The sequence below is a fragment of the Lolium rigidum genome, chromosome 3 (genome assembly GCF_022539505.1).
Source record: "Lolium rigidum isolate FL_2022 chromosome 3, APGP_CSIRO_Lrig_0.1, whole genome shotgun sequence".
NCBI classification, from domain to species: domain Eukaryota; kingdom Viridiplantae; phylum Streptophyta; class Magnoliopsida; order Poales; family Poaceae; genus Lolium; species Lolium rigidum.
Window position 1 is genome coordinate 102,969,649 of NC_061510.1, and position 18,397 is coordinate 102,988,045.

Below are 18,397 nucleotides of genomic sequence, written 5' to 3' on the forward strand. Positions count from 1 at the left end.
CAGTCTGTGCCACGTAGGCAGTGTGATGGTCTTTTTCTGGCCGTCGTGTCATGGCGTGTAGCACCACTGGAAACAGCTGGGGTTTTTATGGTTCGGAGCGGCTCCATTGAGTGGTTAAGAACTTGAGGCGGTTACAGGCAGCAGGAAACTTTTGACCCCGGCGCTGAATCTACTGCCGGTGAGTCATCGGTTTTCTGAAAGTGAGTGGAGGTAGGAACTAGGAAGTTTGTTGCTGTAATGGTGACCACACCACCTCGCAGGCACAAGAATCCGATGGAAGCCGTGAGTCGTCGTCCTTGGTCTGGGAGACACGAAACGCTGGCCATACGACGGGCAACGCGTGCAAGGTTTACCCAAAAGGGCAGGAAGAATATGTGTCAGAAAAGGTATGAAATGAGAACGAGTGCTTCCTATTTTACAAGACGAGGGTAATTTTGCTACGTCGTGAAGCTCATTCCACCTTTGTCGACTACAATATCGTGATCCCTTTTCAAATATTATCGTACTATTAGGATGTGCTGCCAAACCTACATATCTAGGTTGTGTTGATTGTTCGCCGGACAACATAAAACGTGTGGACGCCTTATAAAAATGAACCAGAAAATGCAGCATACCGCCTAATTATAAAGTAATAATCTTAGTACTTCCTCCGTTCTTATTTGCAAGGCTGCTACCAAAATTGCATTTTTCATCTATAAATATAGCTACTAACACTATTTAAGAAAAATTTGATTAGAACTTTACCTTGTATAAGCAGGACATGGGATGTACTACCTTCGTTTCAAGGAATAAGACGCACGCGTATTCCAAAACGAACATTGACCATAAAAATTAAATAACAAAATTTTGATTATATTATATGTAATTAGTATCATTGGATTCGTATTGAAAAGCACTTGATACTAATTTCATATAAATAATCCTTATCTATTTAAAGTAATTCTTGGTCAAACAAAAAGCTCGTAAAACGAGGGCGCTTTATTCCTTGAAATGGAGGTAGTAGCTATAAAATCGACCCGATGGTGTCAGTTGTATGTTCAATGGTGTCATCTACTCATCTTCACAAATCACACATAAAGAGTGCTTAGTGGAGACGTAGTGAGGGATTCAGCTAACGCTGGTGGCAATGAAGCAGCTTTGTCCCTGCTTGTAAGATGTTGCTAATTAATGCAAACTTTGCATGCAGCCATACAACATGTTTAATTAGTCTGACAATATTTTCACATAATTAATCATGTTGTTTATTAGTTGGTTTTGTTTTTCTAGTATATGAAATGTATGTGTCCTTTTATATTTTGATATTCGGCGGCAACACCCAAGGCAACTCTGCCTCCGGCGGCCACTACCACGTCTCCAACCACCTCTGTGCCTCGTCAGTTGGGGCGTCCGGTCGCCACAGCCACCACCGGGGTCAAACGCCTGCCAAGTGCTCGATGGAACACCATAGGGGTAAATTCTTCTCCTTTTCTAGTCCGGATCGTCGATTTCGTTAGCCACCAATATAGTTGTTGTTCTTTGAATTCCAACAAATTTCTTGGTTATAGGACAACTGAGTTGGAGGTGGCTGACCTCATGACACAATTGGAATCTGCAAACACGTTGGGCCTTGATGATCTCCGGTTTGATCAAGATGAGGAGGTGGACGATGAAGATGAGGAAGAGGTGGTGTAAGAAGATACACAAGGGGTGTGAGGACGTCAAGGACACAAAACTACGGCGTACAATAAGATATTGCTCTTTGCCATGGTTGGATGAATGTGTCGCTTGATGCAACATGTGGGCACAAATCAATCAAAGGACAAGTTTTGGAGCCGGATTGAGGGCTACTACACCAACATCATCGTCGTTCCATCTAACCACACTCAAGGCTCACTTGGCCACCATCGGCGCACCATTCATGAGCAATGCAACTGATGTCCAAATGTGCAGAACAAATTAAAGTTGCAACACCGAGTAAGGCGCCGATCGTCGAGTACGTGCATATCATTAAGAGCTATGCAAGCATCACAACAAGAAGGGTGGCCATAGGGTTTTGCTTTGCACCATTGCTACAAAGGAGCTAGTTGGTAATGAGAAGTGGGCCGGAATTACGAGACCACACCAAAGAGTTCACAGATAATCATTAGCATTGAGGCCGGTGATGATGATGATGATGATGAGGAGGAGGAGGAGGAGGAGGAGGAGGAGGAGGAGGATCACAAGAGGCCGAACGAAGAGGATGAAGATAGGGGAAGTCGTTCCTACAAGGATGGGCTTGTTTCTATGATTGAGATGAAGAAGACACTAGGAGGCGGATGCAAAGAAGACAAGTTGGCAAGTTGAATGCTCAAGATATTGGAGGATGGGAAGTGGAGATCCAAGACAAGGACGGAGGAGCATCGTCTTGCACTTGAGGAGGAAATGTTAACAAAAAGAGAAGAAGGATGCTATCATGTTCATGGATCCAAACACAATAGATGCCAAGACAAGGATCGATTGGGAGGCCGAACGAAGAGGATGAAGATAGGGGAAGTCGTTCCTACAAGGATGGGCTTGTTTCTATGATTGAGATGAAGAAGGCACTGGGAGGCGAATGCAAAGAAGACAAGTTGGCAAGTTGAATGCTCAAGATATTGGAGGATGGGAAGTGGAGATCCAAGACAAGGACGGAGGAGCATCGTCTTGCACTTGAGGAGGAAATGTTAACAAAAAGAGAAGAAGGATGCTATCATGTTTTTAGATAACAGGCATCACGTGCCCAGCCTTAAATTAATAAGACCACAACAACCAGGTTCACGGTAATACAACGCACACCAGGCCACACCGTCCCGCGTAGGGGATATCAGATAGATTACATGCAAGAGCGGGAACGGGAAACATAACATGTAAAGATACACAAAGACAGCAGCTAGGGCGGATAGAACAACACTTCAGGTAGGGGCAGCCGCTGGAGTGTAGGTTTGGAGGAAGAGGGTCTTCAGTAGGGAGATCATGCCATCCGCCAGCTCCACGTCCTTACTTCTTGCAAGAGGTCGCCAGTGCTGCAGGAAGATGATAGATTTGAACACACAATCAGCAGGCTGTTTCGGGAAAATTCCTTCAATCGAGAATTTGTTGCGAATGTTCCAAAGAGCCCAGCTTTGGGCAGCAAATAAGAGCCAAATAAATCTCCTTGCTTTTCCCGAAAAGAGATTCAAAATGTCAAAAAACTGGGAAAAGGATGTGGGATTCCACTGAACCGCAAGCATCGAGCGAACCCCGCTCCAAAGAAATTTGGCAAGGTGGAATCTGAAGAAAAGATGATCCGCCGACTCCGGTAGGCCACATAGGGCACACTGTCCGTTGGTCGGGCCGTGTCTTCTAGCTAGCTGCTCATTTGTTGGGAGCCTGTTTCTGGCAAGTTGCCAAGTGAAAATCTTGACTTTTAAGGGAATATGCGCAGACCAAATATCATTAGCATAAGTACACGCTGCTTCTTGGCACAGTTTTTGGTAAAACGAGAACGTGGAGAAACCCCCAGAAGGTTCGAGAGCCCAGGAAACCTCGTCTCTAGAGGTGGAAGGTGCAGCCTGAAGCAACTCAGCAAGCAAAGCGTGCCATTGTTCAGTTTCAAGAGGGCCAAAAGTCCTACGGAACGGAATATGCCAGGTTGTCCCTCTGGACGCCGTAGCAACTGTCATGGCAGGGTAGGAGCAAATATCGAAGAGTCTCTAAAACCTTTCGCACAGAGGAGATTCACCAGACCACCAGTCAGTCCAGAACAAAATATTCTGCCCATCTCCAAGGGTGAATTTCGCGCCAAGTTTAAAGACATGCTTGATCTTGTGCAGCTGATGCCAAAAAGGGGATCCTCCCGCCGGAGAGGAGCTGAAGATGTTGGTTGCCCCAGGATATTTAGCACGCAGCAGTTTTAGCCACAGGCAGCGTCCCTCGTCCTCATTGTACAGGCGCCAGATCCATTTTGTCATCAGGGCAATGTTGAGGAAACGAGAGTTCAGGACGCCAAGGCCACCCTGGTCCTTGGGTCGGCAGACGTCAGGCCAATTAACCCAATGAAACTTGCGTTTCTCGCCGGTTCCTTCCCAGAAGAATCTGGCCAAGTGACTATCAAACCCAGCATGAGTACCCTCCGACAGTAGGTAGAGACCCATGGAGTATATTGGCAGGCTTGAAAGCGAAGAATTTGTAAGAATAAGTCTTGCCGCTGAAGACATGAACTTTCCTTGCCAGGGTTCAACCCTACGGCCCACAACGTTGACTAGGTTAGCCATGTCAGCAACGGTCAGCTTACGATCTGAGATTGGGAAGCCAAGGTAGGTTAAAGGGAAGGTACCAACCCTGCAGTTAAGAGCGTTAGCCACTCTGGCTTGCTCCTCCTGCCCAGTTCCCATGATGATGACCTCGCTCTTCAAGAAGTTGATCTTTAGACCCGAGAGCAGTTCAAAGCACAGCAGGAGGAACTTCACATTCACAATGCTGTTAGGGTCAGTCTGGAACAAAAGAATCGTGTCATCTGCGTATTGGAGATGGGTAACCCCACCTGGGACGAGGTGGGGAACCACTCCTCGGATGTGCCCCGCCCTGGCAGCAGCATCCAGGATAGCGGACAGAGCATCAGCAATGAAATCAAACAAAAGCGGGGAAATTGGGTCGCCTTGTCTCACACCGTGTTTGTTCCTAAAATAGGGGCCCACCTCGCCATTAATAGAAATCGCCGTCTGTCCTCCAGAAACAAGCTGCATAATTCTGTGGATAAAACCAGAGTCGAAGCCCTTCCGAACCAGCACTTCCCGCAAAAAAGCCCAATTGACCCTGTCGTAGGCTTTTTCGAAGTCTAACTTAAGAATCACTGTCTGCTGCTTCCTGCTCTTGATCTCATGCACTATTTCGTGAAGTGCCAATGCCCCGTCATGGATAAACCTGCCTTTGATAAACGCAGTTTGAGAATGTGCAATAATCCGATGCGCTACCGGAGAAAGCCTAGTTGCGTATGCTTTGGAGATCAGTTTGAAGATGACATTGATGAGAGCAATAGGACGGAATAACTTAATAGACTCAGCCCCAGGCACTTTGGGGATGAGGGAAAGGATGCCAAAATTCAGTCTGGAAATGTCAAGCATGCCTAGCGTGAAGCCATTCAGAATGATCAGCACCAAGGGTCTCAAGGTTGACCAGAACTTCTTATAAAAAGCAACTGGGAAGCCATCTGGCCCAGGTGCCGTGTTTGTCTTAGTATCTCGCAGAACCTCATCGAGTTCCTCAGCAGTGAAGGATAGGGACAGCGCCAAATTTTCTTCAGCACTAGCTTGTTGGGCAACATTCCACAACTGCGGAGAAGTAGCTATGAGTTTTGGGTCCTCAGAACCAAGCAGCTCGCGATAGAACTGGTAGATATGAGCCTGGATCTCCTCCTTGTCAACTATAGTTCCTCCCTCCGTGTTCAAGCTAGTAATCAAACATTTCCGTCTGCGGCCGTTTGCTATAGAGTGAAAATAAGCCGTGTTTGCATCACCCTTAAGGGTCCAGTCCAGGCGCCCACGTTGACGCCAGTACTCTTCCTTCAGCTCAAAGAGCTTGGTCAATTGGTCTTCGAGGGAGTAGCGGTAGGCCCAACCCTCAGCATCCAAAGCTCCAGCATCTGCTAGCAAATCCAACTCTCGAATTTCGGCTAAGAGAGCTGATTTACCAACACGATTCTCCCTGCTACGGTTTGCCCCCCAGCCCTTGAGGTATTGACGCAACCCAGCAGCTTGCGCAACCCACACATCTAGTGGGTCCCTGTGACGCAAGGGCCGTTGTAGAAGCGCGAACCACTTCACGACCACCAAATTTGGAAATTCTTGGATATCTAACGAGGAGATTTCGAAGAAGAAACGTGGGGACTTGTGGGCAGCAGCTTCCCCAGTATCAAGCAGAAGGGGCGTGTGATCAGAACCAATCCTGGTTTCAGCCCGGAGCGTGGTGAGGGGAAAGCTCTGTTCCCAACTAGTGGAAACAAAGGCCCGGTCAAGGACACTCCTTACCGGGTCCAGCTGTTTGTTCGTCCAAGTAAATCTGGCCCCCGATCTTGGGATCTCACAGAGCGACAATCTAGCTAGGCAGTCATTAAACAAGTTAACCCTTGGCCAATTAATATTCGTGTTGTTCTTGTCCAAAGCTCCTCTAATGAGGTTAAAGTCTCCGAGGATCACCACTGGATCTCGGCAAGAAGCGATCTTGGTCTCCAGCTCTTGGAGAAAGGCCAGTGAACGGCTATGATCAGCAGGGCCGTAAACACCTACGAACTCACATCTAACTCTTTTCAGACGGTCAAAGAGCCGAACGCTAATGAAAAAATCACCTTTTTGCACCTCCCCAACCTCAAAGGAGCTATCTCTCACCCCAAGCAGCATCCCTCCAGAGTTGCCAACAGATGGTACCCAAGCCCAAAAGAACTGCTCATTATCTTCAAGACCCTGCAACTCTTGCAAGGAGAAATCTTGCCGCATAGTTTCCTGGAGGAAGAGAACGTCAATCTTGCTCAGTCTAAGATATTCTTTTAGCTGTGTTCGTCGGCCTTTCCGACCGAAACTCCTGATATTCCAACCTAGGGCTCTCATTGAGGACACTCCTTTTGAGCCCTGATACGTCTCCGACGTATCGATAATTTCTTATGTTCCATGCCATATTATTGATGATACCTACATGTTTTATGCACACTTTATGTCATATTCGTGCATTTTCTGGAACTAACCTATTAACAAGATGCCGAAGTGCCAGTTGTCGTTTTCTCGCTGTTTTTGGTTTCAGAAATCCTAGTAACGAAATATTCTCGGAATCGGACGAAATCAAGACCCGGGTTCCTATTTTCACCGGAAGCATCCAGAACACCCGGGAAGGACCGGAGGGGGCACCGGGCCCCCAGACCATAGGCCGGCGCGACCCAGGCCCTGGCCGCGCCGCCATATGGTGTGGCCACCCCTTCGACCCTCCTGCGCCGCCTCTTCGCCTATATAAAGCCTCCGTCGCGAAACCCCTGATACGAAGAAGCACGATACGGAAAACCTTCCAGAGCCGCCGCCATCGCAAAGCCAAGATCTGGGGGACAGGAGTCTCTGTTCCGGCACCCTGCTGGAGCGGGGAAGTGCCCCCGGAAGGCTTCTCCATCGACACCGCTGCCATCTCCACCGCCATCTTCATCACCGCTGCTGCTCCCATGAGGAGGGAGTAGTTCTCCATCGAGGCTCGGGGCTGTACCGGTAGCTATGTGGTTCATCTCTCTCCTATGTACTTCAATACAATAATCTCATGAGCTGCCTTACATGATTGAGATTCATATGAGTTTTGTATCACAATTCATCTATGTGCTACTCTAGTGATGTTATTAAAGTAGTCTATTCCTCCTGCCCGGTGTAATGTGGACAGTGTGTGCACCGTGTAGTACTTGGCGTATGCTATGATCGTGATCTCTTGTAGATTGTGAAGTTAACTATTACTATGATGGTATTGATGCGATTTATTCCTCCTTTCATAGTGTGAAGGTTACGGTGTGCATGCTATGTTAGTACTTGGTTTAGTCGTGTTGATCTTTCTTGCACTCTAAGGTTATTTAAATATGAACATTGAATTGTGGAGCTTGTTAACTCCGGCATTGAGGGTTCGTGTAATCCTACGCAATGTGTTCATCATCCAACAAGAGTGTAGAGTATGCATTTATCTATTCTCGTTATGTGATCAATGTTGAGAGTGTCCACTAGTGAAAGTCTAATCCCTAGGCCTTGTTCCTAAATATTGCTATCGCTGCTTGTTTACTTGTTTCTATCGCGTTACTACTCGCTGCGTTACTACTGCTTGTTTACTGTCCTGGGCAAAGCACTTTTCTGGTGCCGTTGCTACTACTTATTCATACCACCTGTATTTCACTATCTCTTCGCCGAACGAGTACACCTATTAGGTGTGTTGGGGACACAAGAGACTTCTTGATTTGTGGTTGCAGGGTTGCATGAGAGGGATATCTTTGACCTCTTCCTCCCTGAGATCGATAAACCTTGGGTGATCCACTTAAGGGAAACTTGCTGCTGTTCTACAAACCTCTGCTCTTGGAGGCCCAACAGTGTCTACAAGAATAGAAGCACCCGTAGACATCAAGCTATTTTCTGGCGCCGTTGCCGGGGAGGAAAGGTAAAAGGCACTCATACTCCGGTCTCAGGTAAAGTACTTTTCTGGCGCCGTCGTGTGTGTGCTCGAGGCTATTTCCTTTAGATCCTGCAATTGCATCTTTTTGTTTCTTGTTTACACTAGTTTGGCATAATGGACAACAATGAGCTTCTTATTCTATTTCCCGATTTAAGACATGGATGGTTTGATGCGAAAATTAAAAAACCCATGGAACATATTAGCATGAACACTTTGAATACCATTGTTGCTAATGATATGGAAAATTCTAAGCTTGGGGAAGCTGGCTTTGATGAGCATGATATTTTTAGTCCCCCAAGCATTGAGGAGAAAATTTTCTTTGATGATACTTTGCCTCCTATTTATGATGATTATAATGATAGTGGTCTTTTGGTGCCACCTACTATGGAGACTAAATTTTGTTGTGATTATACTATGCCTCCTACACTTGATGAGAATAATAATGATAGCTACTTTGTTGAATTTGCTCCCACTACAACTAATAAAATTGATTATGCCTATGTGGAGAGTAATAATTTTATGCATGAGACTCATGATAAGAATGCTTTATGTGATAGTTATATTGTTGAGTTTGCTCATGTTGCTACTGAAAGTTATTATGAGAGAGGAAAATATGGTTGTGGAAATTTTCATGTTACTAAAACACCTCTCTATGTGCTGAAATTTTTGAAGCTACACTTGTTTTATCTTCCTATGCTTGTTACTTTGCTCCTCATGAACTTGTTTATTTACAAGATTCATATGCATAGGAAGCATGTTAGACTTAAATGTGTTTTGAATTTGCCTCTTGATGCTCTCTTTTGCTTCACATACTATCTCTTGCGAGTGCATCATTAAAACTGCTGAGCCCATCTTAATGGCCATAAAGAAAGAACTTCTTGGGAGATAACCCATGTGTTTATTTTGCTACAGTACTTTCTTTTATATTTGTGTCTTGGAAGTTGTTTACTACTGTAGCAACCTCTCCTTATCTTAGTTTTGAGTTTTGTTGTGCCAAGTAAAGTCTTTGATAGAAAAGTAAGTACTAGATTTGGATTACTGCGCAGTTCCAGATTTCTTTGCTGTCACGAATCTGGGTCTACCTCCCTGTAGGAAGCTCAGAAAATTAAGCCAATTTACGTGCATGATCCTCAGATATGTACGCAACTTTCATTCAATTTGAGCATTTTCATTTGAGCAAGTCTGGTGCCCTTTTAAAATTCGTCTTTACGGACTGTTCTGTTTTGACAGATTCTGCCTTTTATTTCGCATTGCTTCTTTCGCTGTGTTGGGTGGATTTCTTTGTTCCATTACCTTCCAGTAGCTTTGAGCAATGTCCAGAAGTGTTAAGAATAATTGTGTCACCTCTGAACATGTGAGTTTTTGATTATGCACTAACCCTCTAATGAGTTTGTTTTGAGTTTGGTGTGGAGGAAGTTTTCAAGGGTCAAGAGAGGAGGATGATATACTATGATCAAGGAGAGTGAAAGCTCTAAGCTTGGGGATGCCCCGGTGGTTCACCCCTGCATATTTTAAGAAGACTCAAGCGTCTAAGCTTGGGGATGCCCAAGGCATCCCCTTCTTCATCGACAAATTATCGAGTTCCTTCTCTTGAAACTATATTTTTATTCGGCCACATCTTATGTACTTTACTTGGAGCGTCTGTGTGCTTTTATTTTCGTTTTGTTATTTTCATTCTCTGAATAAATTCATGCTTGTGTGGGAGAGAGACACGCTCCGCTGGTTCATATGAACACATGTGTTCTTCGCTTTATCTTTTAGTGTTCATGGCGAAGTTTCTTCTTCGTTAATTTGTTATATGGTTGGAATTGGAAAATACTACATGTAGTAACTCTAAAAATGTCTTGGATAATGTGATACTTGGCAATTGTTGTGCTCATGTTTAAGCTCTTGCATCATATACTTTGTACCTATTAATGAAGAAATACATAGAGCATGCTAAAATTTGGTTTGCATAATTGGTCTCTCTAAAGTCTAGATAATTTCTAGTATTGAGTTTGAACAACAAGGAAGACGGTGTAGAGTCTTATAATGTTTACAATATGTCTTTTATGTGAGTTTTGCTGCACCGGTTCATCCTTGTGTTTGTTTCAAATAACCTTGCTAGCCTAAACCTTGTATCGAGAGGGAATACTTCTCATGCATCCAAAATCCTTGAGCCAATAACTATGCCATTTGTGTCCACCATACCTACCTACTACATGGTATTTCTCCGCCATTCCAAAGTAAATTGCTTGAGTGCTACCTTTAAATAATTCAAAATTTATCACCTCTGATTTGTGTCAATGTTTTATAGCTCATGAGGAAGTATGTGGTGTTTTATCTTTTGATCTTGTCATTTACTTTTGACGAGACTTTCACAATGGACTAGTGGCACATCCGCTTATCCAATAATTTTGCAAAAAGAGCCGGCAATGGGGTTCCCAGCCCGATTAATTAACTTGCATTAATAATTCTCTTCACATGTTTTGCTCCGATTCATCAGTAAGCAACTTAATTTTGCAAATAGACACTCCTTCATGGTATGTGATTGTTGGAAGGCACCCGAGGATTCGGTTAGCCATGGCTTGTGTAAGCAAAAGGTTGGGAGGAGTGTCATCCATAAACAAAGAAAAACTAAACTAAAGTACATGTGTAAACAAAAGAGAAGAGGGATGATCTACCTTGCTGGTAGAGATAACGTCCTTCATGGGAGCCGCTCTTGAAAGTCTGGTTGATGAGGAAGTTAGAGTGCCCACTACCATTCGTTGACAACAACAAACACCTCTCAAAACTTTACTTTTATGCTCTCTATATGTTTTCAAAACCAAAGCTCTAGCACAAATATAGCAATCGATGCTTTCCTCTTTGAAAGACCATTCTTTTTACTTTTATGTTGAGTCAGTTCACCTATCTCTCTCCACCTCAAGAAGCAAACACTTGTGTGAACTGTGCATTGATTCCTACATACTTGCATATTGTACTTGTTATATTACTCTATGTTGACAATTATCCATGATATATACATGTTACAAGTTGAAAGCAACCGCTGAAACTTAATCTTCCTTTGTGTTGCTTCAATACCTTTACTTTGATTTATTGCTTTATGAGTTAACTCTTATGCAAGACTTATTAATACTTGTCTTGAAGTATTATTCATGAAAAGTCATTGCTTTATGATTCAGTTGTTTACTCATGTCATTACCATTGTTTTGATCGCTGCATTCACTACATATGTTTACAAATAGTATGATCAAGGTTATGATGGCATGTCACTTCGAAATTATCTTTGTTATCGTTTTACTCGCTCGGGACGAGCAGAACTAAGCTTGGGGATGCTTGATACGTCTCCGACGTATCGATAATTTCTTATGTTCCATGCCATATTATTGATGATACCTACATGTTTTATGCACACTTTATGTCATATTCGTGCATTTTCCGGAACTAACCTATTAACAAGATGCCGAAGTGCCGGTTCTGTTTTCTGCTGTTTTTGGTTTCAGAAATCCTAGTAACGAAATATTCTCGGAATCGGACGAAATCAAGACCCGGGTTCCTATTTTCACCGGAAGCATCCGGAACACCCGGGAAGGACCGGAGGGGGGCATCGGGCCCCCAGACCATAGGCCGGCGCGGCCCAGGCCCTAGCCGCGCCGCCATATGGTGTGGCCACCCCTTCGACCCTCCTGCGCCGCCTCTTCGCCTATATAAAGCCTCCGTCGCGAAACCCCTGATACGAAGAAGCACGATACGGAAAACCTTCCAGAGCCGCCGCCATCGCGAAGCCAAGATCCGGGGACAGGAGTCTCTGTTCCGGCACCCTGCCGGAGCGGGGAAGTGCCCCGGAAGGCTTCTCCATCGACAACGCTGCCATCTCCACCGCCATCTTCATCACCGCTGCTGCTCCCATGAGGAGGGAGTAGTTCTCCATCGAGGCTCGGGGCTGTACCGGTAGCTATGTGGTTCATCTCTCTCCTATGTACTTCAATACAATAATCTCATGAGCTGCCTTACATGATTGAGATTCATATGAGTTTTGTATCACAATTCATCTATGTGCTACTCTAGTGATGTTATTAAAGTAGCCTATTCCTCCCGCCCGGTGTAATGTGGACAGTGTGTGCACCGTGTAGTACTTGGCGTATGCTATGATCGTGATCTCTTGTAGATTGTGAAGTTAACTATTACTATGATGGTATTGACGCGATTTATTCCTCCTTTCATAGTGTGAAGGTTACGGTGTGCATGCTATGTTAGTACTTGGTTTAGTCGTGTTGATCTTTCTTGCACTCTAAGGTTATTTAAATATGAACATTGAATTGTGGAGCTTGTTAACTCCGGCATTGTGGGTTCGTGTAATCCTACGCAATGTGTTCATCATCCAACAAGAGTGTAGAGTATGCATTTATCTATTCTGTTATGTGATCAATGTTGAGAGTGTCCACTAGTGAAAGTCTAATCCCTAGGCCTTGTTCCTAAATATTGCTATCGCTGCTTGTTTACTATTTTACTGCGTTACTACTGCTGCGTTACTACTCGCTTGTTTATCGTCCTGGGCAAAGCACTTTTCCGGTGCCGTTGCTACTACTTATTCATACCACCTGTATTTCACTATCTCTTCGCCGAACTAGTACACCTATTAGGTGTGTTGGGGACACAAGAGACTTCTTGCTTTGTGGTTGCGGGGTTGCATGAGAGGGATATCTTTGACCTCTTCCTCCCTGAGATCGATAAACCTTGGGTGATCCACTTAAGGGAAACTTGCTGCTGTTCTACAAACCTCTGCTCTTGGAGGCCCAACACTGTCTACAAGAATAGAAGCACCCGTAGACATCAAGCCCGTGCTTGGCGAGCTGGGGTACATCTAAGAATGCGTTTGACGGTGTTGTTTGTAGGCTTGGTTTGCGAGACCAACTGGCTGATGGTGAGCTGGTCCTCATCCGACGCACTGTCGGATTGACCACAAGACTTGACATTGAGCGTGGTGGGTGCACTACCCACTGGGGCTCGGGGAGGAATTGTATTGGCAGTATCCTTATCATTCTGTTCCTTAGCCTTCATTTCTTTCTCTAAAGCAGCTTTGACCAGAGCTTCTGCTAGCGCAACTTGCGCAAGTTCTTTGGCCCGGATTAGCTCAAGAATTTCCAGAGGATTGTCCCCTGAAGATCCTAGAAGAATATTGCAATCCGCGGCAACCGACAAAAGATGCGAATCGGAAGAAGCAGGTAAAACAGCAAAAACCGGAGGAGCCAAGGGAGCAGCAGGGGTGGGGGGGATGGGGGTCTTAGACGTACCTGGTGTCTCCTTCTCCACGGCCCGACGAATTGCCTTCTGCAAGACAGGCTCACCGGTCTGCCCCCCGGCGCGCGTGCTCCTTCTTGACCCGGAGGTTGGTGTGGTCGCCGGCAGGCCACCGACAGAGGACGCCGGCTTGGAGTGGATGGATGCCGATTTGGAGGCCGTCCCTGGAGCCGGTGGAGTGGAGGGAACAGCAACCGAGCGCGGGGCCTTAGAAGCAGGAGCGGAGGCCGAGATTTCGGCCAGTAGGTTGATGAAGTTCTTCCCTTGAGTTGGAGCCGAGCCCTGGGACAACTCGTTCTTTTTCTTGAGCTTCTCGCACCGAGCTGCCAGAGTTTCATTGTCAAAATCCCAGTGAACCGGGCTCTGCCAGCCCACCTCCAATCTATCCTCAGCTGATAGCTTGGCCGCCTTTAGTGGGGAGAGGGTGAGTCCTGGGGAGCTGATCTCCGGCGAAGTTATGATTGCAGATATGGGAGTGCTGCCAGAGAGCGACGCTGAGGGCTGGGGGAAGGCCATGGACCCATCCGGGGAGCATTCCAGAGGTGACTGCATGTGTGGCATGTTGGAACCATATTGATCAAAGGAATTGGGCAGGAGGGTTTTCGAAACTGGGGAGCACGGCGAGAGACACTCCAGTGAGGACTGGGTCTTGTTTGCTCCAGCCTTAAGAGCAGATTTTGGCTTGATCCCCGGCTTCTTCTTGATCTTCTTGACAACTTGGGTTGCAGCGGCAGTCACAGTCTGCAGAGAGGTCTTCTTGGTACCCGCCGAGGTGGCGTTTGAGGAGGGAGCTCCCGTTTTGTCGCCCGACCTGGCCTTCTGGCGTTTCCAATTGTGATCAGACGCACTGTGCTCCTCAGTCTCTTCCTCTTCATCGTCGTCCTGATCGCCCTTGTCGTCATGTGGTGGGGGAGGCAGGTCAGCAGCCGCAACAGTACCTTTGCTCGGTTCAGGCACCACCCGAATCGGGAAGATTTCCCCATGCACAGAGATATTGACAGTAGTTCTGAGCTTGGCCGGGACCGGGGTGTGGAACTTCATGAGCACCGGCTCGTCTTTGGAGAGGGAAAGCTCGTCGACAATGAGAGGTTTTCCAATCAGCACCATGGCTGCCATCAGGTTTGCAGAGGAGAGAAGCTGCGGGGGCACATCGTGGAGTCGCACCCAGACTTCCTGAAGCCTCCCAGTGGGCTTGGGAGCAGGTCTTACTTCAGTGACTACCACGGTGATCTTGCTAACCGGCAGGGTGAGATTAGTAGCATTTTTACAGAGCCTGAGGCTATCAGCATTGGGAAAGATGGCCGCAAACTCTGAATCTGCAACCTTGTGCACCTGGAAGTCCCAGGTTTCATCAATCAACTTCTTGAGCCCTTCGTTGATCGCCTCTTCAGTGGCGTCAGCTAGAACATACGCCATATTGTCATGCTTTGGGTTGATTTCGAGTGGAGGGCAGTCAAACGCGTAGAACGCACCCCCATCGATTGCAAAGCCAAACCATTTGAGATCAGTTGGCCTGTTGGCGTTCGGGCACATGCCAGTTGTGTGGCCATCAACGTCACAAAGCACACAGTGAGGAGGACGGGTACAGTTAGATTGGAAGTGGCCAGGGGTGGAGCAATTGAAGCAAGTGATCTTGGTCTTGGGTACCAGGGGATCCACCCCGATGGATTCCACCTGGGAAGAACCAGCAGTGGACAGGGGAGGAGCAGAGGCAGCAGGTATTGGGTTCCTGGGCTTGAAGTGTCTGGCTGGCTTCTGCGGGCGCGGCGGGACGAACTCGCCTTCTTCCTGGAAACGACGGTTGTCTTGGCTGTACGCAGGGCGCCCTGCCCCGTCGTACCTGAAGGACTGACCCGCGTGCCGGCGATCTGGCGAGCGCTCTCGCTCCCAGTCCCGGCGGCGGAGATCTTGTTCGCGCTCCGCGCGGTGGCGCAACTCGAGTTCGCGGCGGCGCTCTGCCGGCGAAACCGCATCTTCGTAAGGACGCTTGTTGGACTGGCGGTCGGCGCGGATGCTATCATGTTCATGGATCCAAACACAATAGATGCCAAGACAAGGATCGATTGGGAGGGCACTCGTCAAGAGATCCTTGTTTGTGATGATGTACATGGTAGCTTTGGTGGTGGTGGCCTCGTTGACTTTGATGATGATGATCATTGACATGTTTGAGTTTGTTCGTAGATGATGGTAGTGGGAGATGCGATTGTAGATCATGACTTGTGGAGGTGCTAGACGCATCTTGATCGATGTTGTTCCATCTTGGAAGAACTTGATCGATGTGGTATTTTTTTTGGATGAATTTGATCGATATGGCATCTTTTAGGGTAAATTTGATCATTGTGGTGATTTTTCAATGAGCTCATCGTGTTTTAATTTTAGTTTCTCTATTTCATAAACTATATGTATGTCTTTTGTCACTCCGATTTGTATATACATGTGAACAGCCAAAAATAATTGGTCAGAACGAAAAAACCAAATATAAGGGACCGGTTAGGTGCGGCCACTGTTTAACTCCTCGAACTATAAGGAGTTAAGTTTACTAGGCCGCATAAGAGACTAAATTATAAGGGATTGTTTATAGATTTGGATTTTTTAGTCTAATTTAATTCCAATCTCAATTCTATGCATCCAAACGCAGAGATGATATGAGGTTGCAACAAGAAAAAAAATCTCTCAACCGTTAAATTTGCTTCGGTGATTCGTGGTAATGATGAGTTGTAACATGGATTGTAACTGAAATTCGATAATATCATCTAAGTCACACACTTATAAAAAATGAACCAGAAAAATGCAACATATATGGGCCACTTAATTAAGTAATCTTGTACTACTACAACTCTATTTCCTTCGCTAATTCAGCCAGCTACATTTCGCTCATGAATATGAGCTTGAATTTTTATTCCATTAGTTCATCTTGCTCCCTACTTCTAGATGACTTCGATCAAGCCAAGCCGCAACCAACGATGTCCGATGATTAAAAAAAGAGGGAATACAAATTTGCTGCTTGTTCCGAGTATGTCGAAGTCAGACATCGCCGTCCATCTACACGCGGCGGAGCCTATCCGGACACCGCCGAGGCCGTCCTTCTCCGCTTTGACTCGCCCATAGCCAGCTGACCAGTCAAAGTTAACGCACGGCCAGTTAACACCGTGAGCCCGGCCACTCGCCGTCAGCTGCGACGTCACCGCCGCGAGTGCGCGGCGCCGTCCCACATAAAAAACGAAACCACCCACTCACCCACCACGCAATTCCCCTCTTCTCCTCCTCCTCTCCCCCAAGTCTCCTCCGCTGCCCGAACCCCCCATTTCGAAATTCGATTTGGGGATTCCGGCTCAGATCCGAGCCTCCGGCCACCCGCTCGATCTGCGCCCGCGGCCGCCGCTGGAGGAGCTGAGCGGCGTCCGGCTCGATTCGCCCGCGGGGATTTGCTGCGGGGGGAGGGAGGAGGTTTTTTTCCCGCTCCGATGGCGTCTTCTCCGGTGTCCTACTGGTGCTACCACTGCAGCCGCTTCGTGCGGGTCTCCCCTGCCACCGTCGTCTGCCCGGACTGCGACGGCGGCTTCCTCGAGCAGTTCCCGCACCCGCACCCGCACCCGCCGCCGCCGCCGCAGCGCGGCGGCGGCGGCAGCGGCCGGCGCGGCGCGATGAACCCGGTCATCGTGCTGCGCGGCGGCTCGCTCTCCGGCTTCGAGCTCTACTACGAGGACGGGTCCGGCGACGGGCTGCGGCCGCTGCCGGGGGACGTCTCGCACCTGCTCATGGGGTCCGGCTTCCACCGCCTGCTCGACCAGTTCTCCAGGCTGGAGGCGGCGGCCCCGCGCCCGCCGGCCTCCAAGGCGGCCGTCGAGTCCATGCCGTCCGTCACCGTCCCCGGCGGCGGCGGCGCCCACTGCGCGGTCTGCCAGGAGGCGTTCGAGCCCGGCGCCGCCGCCCGCGAGATGCCCTGCAAGCACGTCTACCACCACGACTGCATCCTCCCCTGGCTCTCCCTCCGCAACTCCTGCCCCATCTGCCGCAGCGAGCTCCCCGCGGCCGCCGTCCCCGAGGCGGAGGCGGACGCCGGGCTCACCATCTGGCGGCTCCCCCGCGGCGGATTCGCGGTCGGGAGGTTCGCCGGTGGGCCCAGGGAGCAGCTGCCGGTCGTCTACACGGAGCTGGACGGTGGGTTCAGCAACGGGGTCGGCCCAAGGCGGGTGACATGGCCGGAGGGGGAAGGGCAGGTGGACGGCGGCGAAGGCCGGATTCGCCGTGTGTTTAGGAACCTATTTGGCTGCTTCGGTCGGGGCAGCAGCCGGCCGGAGAGTTCCTCGCAGTCCCGTAGTGGCTGAGCAAAAGTTATTCTCGGTAACTCACTTCCCATTGATGATAGTGGTGAATAAGTAGGAGCTAGTAGTATAAGGAGGAAACCCAGGTCATGAGTTCCTTGGGTCTTTTGGTGTAAATGAAGGGCTTGCATTCCCCTCTTTTGTTAAGAATTTAGAGATGGCCATGAACAACCAACTCAGTATTTACATTTCAAAGTAAACTAGGAGGAGCAGACCCAAGTCTTGGAATAGAGATGTAGTATGGGGTAAAATCAATCGTTCGAAATATTGTAGGCAGAGAGAAGAACAGTTGTTGTTCTCACTTCTGTACTGGTTGTGCATATACTGGATTTATTCAAGATGAATTCAGGTTTTGCAGTGTCTCATACATCAAATTTCAATATATTTGTCTACTTCTGCTATTGTTCCTCTGACTAAGTCTCATCTTTTGTTCGACACAAGGTATAATGACTGGTAAGAATGGCCTATCTGGTGTGTTGGATCTTGGATTGCAAAATAGGGATGTGCCTTCTTCCATGCTGCACACTAATATTTTTTGTTGCGCTTCCTAAATTGTGAAACCAAAGTGTGCCCGTTAAGTATGGGGATTTCTTCAGTGGGCTTAACTAGAGTGAGGGCCTGAGGTGGATCGTAGT

At 47.6% G+C, this 18,397-nt stretch overlaps 1 protein-coding gene across 1 annotated transcript; it reads left to right on the forward strand.

Moving 5' to 3' along the window:
* The first annotated feature begins 16,692 nt into the window (after positions 1–16,692).
* On the forward strand, positions 16,693–18,121 carry LOC124697912 (E3 ubiquitin-protein ligase RDUF2-like). Its single transcript, XM_047230436.1, has one exon. The coding sequence runs from the start codon at positions 16,902–16,904 to the stop codon at positions 17,763–17,765; it is 864 nt and encodes a 287-aa protein (XP_047086392.1). The 5' UTR covers positions 16,693–16,901; the 3' UTR covers positions 17,766–18,121.
* Positions 18,122–18,397: the final 276 nt, after the last annotated feature.